The sequence below is a fragment of the Fukomys damarensis genome, unplaced genomic scaffold, assembly GCF_012274545.1.
Source record: "Fukomys damarensis isolate Sample0158 unplaced genomic scaffold, DMR_v1.0_HiC HiC_scaffold_37, whole genome shotgun sequence".
Classification (NCBI taxonomy): domain Eukaryota; kingdom Metazoa; phylum Chordata; class Mammalia; order Rodentia; family Bathyergidae; genus Fukomys; species Fukomys damarensis.
Window position 1 is genome coordinate 37,626,167 of NW_022900949.1, and position 8,457 is coordinate 37,634,623.

The 8,457-nt window shown below is 47.2% G+C and overlaps 2 protein-coding genes across 5 annotated transcripts in view; both read right to left on the reverse strand.

The window, feature by feature from the left end:
- Slc10a6 (solute carrier family 10 member 6) overlaps nt 1–3,884 on the reverse strand; it is a 42,318-nt gene extending 38,434 nt beyond the window's left edge. For 3 of the 4 annotated variants that reach the window (XR_776869.2, XM_010606717.3, XM_010606716.3), the window contains exon 1: nt 1,976–2,053. Coding sequence is in view for 1 of the 4 variants with exons in the window: in XM_010606718.3 (XP_010605020.1) it covers nt 1,976–2,004 (29 nt within the window). In the remaining 3 variants the exon portion in view is untranslated. Of the gene's footprint in view, nt 1–1,975; nt 2,057–3,811 lie in introns of those variants that run through there. The other variant, XM_010606718.3, reaches the window with a different exon arrangement.
- Nucleotides 3,885–3,988: 104 nt separating this feature from the next.
- Nucleotides 3,989–8,413, reverse strand: CUNH4orf36 (chromosome unknown C4orf36 homolog). Its single transcript, XM_010606715.3, has 3 exons — nt 7,796–8,413; nt 4,533–4,684; nt 3,989–4,134 (listed from the first exon to the last, which is right to left on the reverse strand). The coding sequence occupies exons 1-3, from the start codon at nt 8,032–8,034 to the stop codon at nt 4,001–4,003; spliced, it is 525 nt and encodes a 174-aa protein (XP_010605017.1). The 5' UTR covers nt 8,035–8,413; the 3' UTR covers nt 3,989–4,000.
- Nucleotides 8,414–8,457: the final 44 nt, after the last annotated feature.

Genomic DNA, 8,457 nt, shown 5'->3' on the forward strand with positions numbered 1-8,457 from the left:
AAAAAAAAAAAAAAAAAAAAGGAAAGCAATCATATAGGATTTATGGGATGCATTCAAACAGACGAATGTATACATAATAGGATGCCCAGAAGAAAATGAGAAAAGGTAGTGAGAATAGTGAAGAAATAATGGCCAAAATATCTCAAATTTGAAGAAGACAGCAGACATTTCAAGAAGCTCAGTGTACTCCAACATAAACCAAAGTGATCCACATCAAACATATTATAATCAAAACCACAAAGAACAACTTGAAAGCACCAAGAGACAGTGACTTGTCATGTACAAGGGAGCTATTATTAGGTTACCAGAAAGTTTCTCAGCAGAAACCCTCATAACCCAGAAGGGAGTAGGGTAATATATTCAAAGTAGTGAAGGAAAAAACTGCCAACCACAAATACTCTATCTGGCAAAACTGTCCCTCAATAATTTAGGAGAAATTAAAACTTTCCCAGATAAATCAAAGCTAAGTTTATCACCACCAGATCTTTTCCTCAAGAAATGCTAAAGAGAGTCCGTCAGGTTGAAACAAAAGAATGCTAGTATCATACAAAGATGTTAAGCTCTCTGGTAGGGACATATAGACAAGATATAGAATTCATAGTATTGTGCTTTTTTTCTTTTTTTTGGTACCGGAGATCGAACTCAGGTCCTTGTGCTTGAGAGTCAGGCAGTGGAACCACTGAGCTAAATCCCCAGCAGAATTCATAGTATTGTGATGTTAGTGCATGGATTCTTTCCTTCCTTTTTATGTTTTCTTTTTGTACTGGGGATCAAACTCAGGACTTTGCGCTTGCGAGGCAGATGGCAGAAGCACTGAGCTAAACCCCTGGCCCATCTTTTCTTAAATATATATACTCTATGTTGCCCCGGCTGGCCTCAAATTCTTGAGCTGACATAGTCTTCCTGCCTTAGCCTCCTGAGTAGCTGGAACTACATATCTGATTAGCTGAATCTGAGTAGCTGGGACCAAGGCATCCAGCCTGGTAAATTACTTTTAAATTTGGTACAGATATTTTTATTTTGTTTTGTTTTTGAGATGGGGTCTTTCTTTGTAGTACAGGCTTGCCCTGAGCTCCCTATGTAGTACATTCTGGCCTCAAACTCTTGGCGATCCTCCTGCCTCAGCCTCCCGAGTGCTGGGATTACTGGTGTGCACCACCACACCCAGCTAGTACAGACTCCTTCTAATGAAAGTATAAAAAGTAATTATAAATTTATGTTAAGAGATACACAATACCAAAAAACTAATCTGTGATATCATTGGCAAGGGAGGACAAAAAATGTGAAGGAGTTTTTGTGTGCCATTGGAGTTACTTTTCTATCAGTTTTAATTAGATTTTAATTTAAGTGTTTTTATAAAAATTGCATATTTGTTCATTCTGATCTTTGTCTTGAACTGCTTGAGTCATGTCAGCCTATCTCCCAGTAATCAGAGTCCTATCACAAAAAGGAAGGCCATGGCCAGGGATTTAGCTCAGTGGTTCCACCGCCTGCCTCCCAAGTACAAGGACCTGAGTTCTATCCCTGGTACCAAAAAACAAAAAAAAAAACAACAAAAAGGAAAGCCATAGCTGTCACAGGCTCACTAATATGGCCACCTGGACATGTGGGGAGTTTCCATCCATAATGCACAGGTCACACTGCATGAGTTAGGCACTGGGCTAGGTGCTGGTGCCCTGCCATACATAAGACAGCATTCCAGCTTTTACATCTTTTTAAGAGAGATACATAAACACATTTTTCCTCAAAATTATTTTCCACGCAATTTTATTTAAATATAGGCAATTTGAAGGTGTTGAAAACATGATAGAATTAAAAGACGCTTAAGCCTGCAAGCAGGTGCTTTTCTGTCATGAAAACGACGAGGAGCAAATCTTTCTCAATTTCCAACTATTCTGGGAGGCTTTTTGCAAACAGATACCAGTTTCATTCATCCTCTCATGAGCTCTGAAGAGGGAGGAAGCATACAACTTACACTAAGATCAGAGGTTGGGTGTGACGCATCTCAGGTCCCCGGCGGCTCCTGAGAGCAGACCACGAAAGGAGATCTCGGTTCCTGGGTGAGACAGCAGACAATCAGGATGTGGCATCTTTGGGCACAAACTGTCCATGACACTTCTACGTGAAAGGTATATGTGACAAGTTGATAATTAGGGATTGCTGCTTGCCAACAGATATGGAAGAGAATGTCCTTCAGAACAAGCTGCAAGATTTCTGGTCTCCACAAAGATCAAGAGTGTCAGCCCAATGTTATATATCTTTTGACTCTACATTACTGTGGTTTAGGGTAGTGATGCTTATAGTCACAGCCAACCCCAAAGTAATTCCCTTGTTCCAGGCAGTTTTCAGTAATCCTCCTGACAGTCCTGTCCGTTATTACCTCCAGATTTGGGACCATCATTACCTCTACTTCTATATAAGAAAACAAACTCAGAAACAGAGTCGCTCATCCCGAATCATATTGCTGTCAGCAGCAGGGCTATGATGGTAGAAAGAAGGGTAGTCCTGGTCTCACACATGCTATGCCAGGGCTGTAGCCCAGAACTACAGGCCAGCCAAGTCAGTGCCTGTCATAATGCAGAAGATATGAGGAGACCCTAAAATACCCACTGAATCACCTAAAAATCCACTAAATTATGCTTAATATAGTATCCAAATATGCCTCACCGGATTCAAATTGGTTCATCCAAATCTAGTCTTTCGGTTACTTCCTCCATCCCCAACCACTCAAGAGTTTTCCTCATAATTTCCTGATATCCTGTCACTCTCAAGTGTGTGTGTGTGTACAGGTTTCAGGGTCATTCCAGAGAGAAAATGTGAAATTAGGCAGAAAAAAAGAGGCTGTTGTGACTTGTTTCTAGAAGTACCCCCAAAGCCTCATGCAGTCATGGGTGGGGCTTTTCTGAGGTGCCCGGATCTACAGTGCGTGATGCTGGGATTAAGTGTGTGGTGTGGGGATTGAGGGTGTGCGATTACTACATTAGTCCACCGATTGGTTTTCCATAGTTCTGGGTAGCATTAAGGGTGCCCCACCCTGAATGTGAGTGCTACCCTAAGGGCAGGTAGTCCCAGTGGAATATAAGAGGCATAAAGGGGTCGTCTCTTGTTGCTCCTTGTCACTTGCTGCTTGCTACTTCACTGCTTTGCTGCCTTCTACCTGCCATGAACTGTTTCTCCTCTGCCATGCTGCCCTGCCTTGGAGCCAGCCAACTGTGGATTGAAACCTCTACAAACTGTAAGCCAAACTAAACCTTTCCTCTTTTAACTTTGGGTATCAGGTATTTTGTCCCAGCACTGAGAAAAGTAACCAAGACAGGGACTAACATTTTACTTTTTGCAGGACAAAACCAAAATCAAGTGCTAGTTGCTGTTTTAAAAATACCACATAAGAATAATAAATGATATATGTACTGAAAGTTGATAATTGGAGAGTTAAAAAAATACAATCTACCATTTTTCTTAACCAAATAATTTATTTTCATAGTTTATCCTTTTTAAGAAAATTTCTCTGGCCTTCCTTCCTTGGGATCTCGAATATTAAATTCAAGATGTTTCTTAAAAATACTGCCTCTGGTCAAGCATGGTGGTGCACACCTGTAATTCCAGCCCTTGGGAGGCTGAGGCAGAAGGATCTCCATGAGTTCAAGGTCATCCTGGGACACATAGTGAGCTCAAGACCAGGCAAGACCCTGTCTCCCCAGCACCTCACAAAAAAGTACTGACTCTGGCAAGAAGTTTCCTCAACCCTTTTACAAGCAGCAAAACAGACAGGAGAAATGACAGAGCTCCAGAAGCATTTGCATCTACTCACAGTGCTGTCACGTATGATGCAAATGGACCAGCTGTGGAGGAGACCAGGAGAGCTCAGAGCTGTCCACGATGACCCACGTCTGCTGGAGGCCTCCACGCGTCCACATGGGATCATGCAGTGCGAGATGCGGGCGCCTTCATCCCCGCCTGACACAGGAACAGGAGCAAAGACTCCAGTGTGACACGCCTGTCACTGAGGTTGCAGAGGTCTTCTCAGACCAGCTTTCCTCGCCCTTAGGGACATTTGAATTTCCTCCAGTGCATTTTCTTGACATTTCAGTTTAGTCAGGCGCTTCATTTCATAGTCCCTTTCGAGTTTGATGGCTAAAAAATAAAATCCATGAAGCAATCTGAATGGCCCTTTCCACTGGGCTTAGTGTATTCAAAATTGAATCACACACAGCGAGGTGTGTGGGACCATGTTTGTAATCCCAGCACTTGGGAGGCTGAGGCAGGAGGATTGCTTCAGGCTCAAGGCCAGCCTGGGCTACACAGTGAGTTCAAGGCCCAGCCTGGACTACATAGCAAGATCCTGTCCAAAAAATAAATCCTAAAGGGCATCAGCAACACTGACATTGTTAAACAACCAAGATACTAGGGCTTCTGAGACAAGGAGGTGTGGTAGGAGCTAAGGAGCTGAACAACACATCTCAGTGTCTCTCTGATAATACACACAGGACACACACATTGACAACAGATGACCGGGACCCGGAGGCACTTACCTTCCTCTGAAGGCAGCAGCCCTTCCTTGGTTCCACATTTCGCCAGCTCTAAGGGACTCCCATATGCAATTTCCCCCAAGAAGGGCAATCTGGAGTTGACTAGGTTCGAGTACCAGGTCTTGGTAAGCAGGGCAAGATCCCAAGTTTCCTGTCTGGGGCAAAAATGCATGAATTCATTCAGTAAGTGTTTACCGCACACGCGCACGTGCACACACACACACACACACACACACACACACACACATCGCGAGAGATACAGAAGATAGTCGCTCAGCCACACTGGGCCGCAAGGGAGAGGCTCAGGATTTCCCAGGGCGGCAACTCTGGCAGGAAAAGCAGCCAAGGCAGGGACCAGAATTTCTAACACCAGGGACTTGTGGTGTTAGAAGGGAAGGATGCAGATGACAGTGGTGAGCTCCCGCATCCTTCGCGGCTGCCAAACACTGTCCCATCAAGGAAGTCACAGATGTCACCCGCACCGAGCAGGGTGCACGGCTCACACTGAGGCTCTGCGGGAGTGATCTGGAGTTGGGGAGGGGAAGTGACGGCACTAACTGCCGCATTCAAAGTAATCATTGCAGAGGCCAGAGATTTAGCTCAGAGGTTCCACCGCCTGCCTCGAGAGTGCAAGGTCCTGAGTTTGATCCTGGTACCAAAACAATAAAATAATAATAATAATTATTATGGAACCAAGATATATTACGTAAAGGTATGAATTTCCAATGATGTGTGTCATTATATTGTATACCTAAAATGTACCAAGAAAACGAATTTTAAAAATCATATCTAAACGTGACTCATTTTATGTAGTTTAACTCTGACATGGGGAAAGCATACACGTACTGTCCTTGGAGAGGAAGTAAGTATCCACGTGCCCCTTTGTTTACTTCCTCCGGCTTCCCCCATTCCTGATCACCTAAATTCAGGGGTGACTTAAAGGTCACAGTTATTACCATGTGCATGAACAAGTTGCAAAGAGGTTTCTTTGAGACAGGGTCTCACTATGTAGTTGAGACTGACCTGAAACTCACTATGTAGCCCAGGCTGGGGTCAAACTCACAGCAATCCTCCTGCCTCAGCCTCCCAGGTCTGGGATTAAAGGTATGAGCCACCACACCCAGTGCAAAGAGGTATTTATGAGAATGTTCATTAAAGCAGTGTTTAAAAGTGAAACATGGAAATCACCTTACAGTCTGTCAACAGCCTGATTAAGCAGCAGTGGGTGAGTGCATGCAGCAAAAGAACAAGGCCTGGGCCTTTGTGTTGACCAAGAAAGAGGAACAAGAAAAAGCTCGCATTTATGTGGCACTTACTTGTGTGCCACGTACTGTTTTGAGCAGTTTATCCATATAAACAGGTCCAATTGCTACAACATCCCTGTGGAGGGAGCACTTGCTATTACCACCCTCCCTTCACAGATTCGCAAACTCAAGAGTGGAGAACCAATTTCCCCAGGTCACAGGCTGCTGGGTGTGAAGTCAGACTTCAAATCTGTAGTCTGGACCACCATGCTGTACAAGACACACTGGGCAGTGAGGGGTCAATATGATTTCCACATGTTGAAAACATAGGTAGGGCTGGGGATTTAGCTCAGTGGTGCCATTACCTGCCTCTCAAGTGCAAGGTCCTGAGTTCAATCCCTGGTACAAAACAAAACAAAACAAGCAAAAAAAAAAAACATGTGACAGCTGGGTGTAGCGGCTGAGGCAGGTGGACTGTTGTCCGTCTGAGGCCAGCCTGGGCTACGTAGTGAGTTCAGGGTCAGCCTCACCTGTAGCGACATCCTGTCTCATAAAGCCAAAATGTGTGTGTGTGTGTGTGTGTGTGTGTGTGTGTTTATATACTTGTGTGTCATGTGTCTTCTAGAGCAGCAGAAATCAGAAAACCTAGAAAAACTATAGGAGATTTTATTTCTGAGCAGGACCTAAGGGTAGGAATGGGAGAATGAGTGAAAACTTTTATTTTTTATATGCTCCAATACTATTTAACTGTTTAAAGTATTATTTGTATAATTTTAAAAAATAAAATAAAAGGGCAAGGAGCTGGGCATGTTGGTGCACACCTGTGATCCCAGTACCTGGGAGACTGAGGTGGGACTCCAGCAAGTTTGACACCAGCCTGAGCTACTTGTGAGTTGAACTACATAGCCAGACTTTGTCTCAAAAAGCAGAAACAAAAACAGGCCTTAGCAAATGAACTCTAAGGAGCTCTGCTAACATTCTGGTTTTTTGTTTGTTGTTTTGGTACCAGGGATCCAACTCGGGCAGCAGAACCAATGAGCTAAATCCCCGGCTCTATTCTGTTCTTTTAACTTCAGAAGAAGTCTGATGATAAACTCTGTGTGAGGAGAGCAGTGGGAAAAGCCCCAAGCTCACTGGTTCTGCAGAACCAGAGTCCAGAGTTGCACTCACATTCTCTGGAAATAGAAATTTCTTCATATCAGAACTGCATTTGTGCCGGGCATGGTGGTACACACATGTAATCCCAGCACTCAGGAGGCTGAGGCAGGAGGATCGCTGTGAGTTCCAGACCAGCCTGAGCTACATAGTGAGTTCCAGGTCAGTCTCAACTACACAGTGAGACCCTATCTCAAAACAAAACTGCATTTGTGAGAATATTCACCACAGTGGAACTTGCCTAAACGCACAGTGAACTGACAAAACTGAGCAAGTTCTCTGTAGCTGTGGTTGAGAACCCTGCAGGAATCCCCGTTTCTAAGAATTTCGTGATGAAGAACGATTTATTCAACCATAACAGTGAAAATGACACGAGCTGGGGCGGGGGAGCCCACAAAACAAATCCAAAAAAGTGTAGGAAAGCAGCGATACAAGGTCAAGCGTGAGACCCCTGCGGCAGCCGCTGCTCAACACGGCCCACGCCAGACGGCGCCCTGGGGCCACAGCGAGGCCCGGAGGAGGGCAGAGGGCCCGAGAGCCCGGCGCAAAGCCCATCGGTGCCCACGCGGCTGCCAACTGGGACGCGAAGCTGCTTCGCACCCTGGCCCTGGACGGGGAGCCCTGCTCAGAGCACCTGAGCTGGGGCCTTCGAGTCAGGCTGGGCTGGCTAGGGCGGATTGTGAGACGCTGGGCAGGAGCGGAAACTTGTTCCGGGAGAAGATTCACACCAGAGCCTGGCCCTGGGGTGGCAGGGTGTGCGCCCCTGTCAGCGTTGCCACGGTGCAGAGACCGGTAGGGGATGGTCCGTGCTCCCGTCAAGGCAGTGCCTTTTGGCAAGGAGCCCGCGCCCCGCCGGGCCGCACTCACACGCTGTAGCAGCTGCCGCGCAGGATGCTCCGCACCGTGTTCCTCCGGGGCAGCCCGCAGGCCATGCCGAGCGCTCCGGCTCCTCCCTGCAGGGACAGGGACGGGGACAGGGACGCGGGTGAACGGCTTCCCCAGCCCAGGGAAACGGATCCCGAGAAGGCGCCTCTGACAGCGGAGGCTGAGCCCGAGTACCACCCTCCTTGTCTTTCTCTCGGAGCCGTTGCCAGTTCTTCCACCATGTAAAGGGCAAGGCAGGCAGGAGTGCTCTGGCTGGACAGGTTCCGGGCGCGGCGTGGTCGCTGTCGCGCTGTTGTGGCCCCAGGTGGTCAGATGTGCCCGCTGTGCGGGGTCAGGCGACTCAAACTATGCGGGGACAGCAACTTCCGCCGACACAGACCTCTACCCAGCACAACCCGGACTTGCCCGCCTCTTCCAAATCCTGGCCTAAGCGTGGCCAATCCAGGCGCGGTGATGTACGCCTGTGGTCCCAGCACTGGGGAGGCTGAGGCAAGAGAATCGCCGCGGGTTCGAGGCCTTCCTAGGCCACGCACGATCATACACAAAAGTGGCCCCGCCTTGGCCCCACCCTGCGTCCGGAGTGGGCCGTTCCGCCTGGCCCGCGGTCCCTCTCATCCCCAGACCCGCTTCGCCCTCCTCAGGTT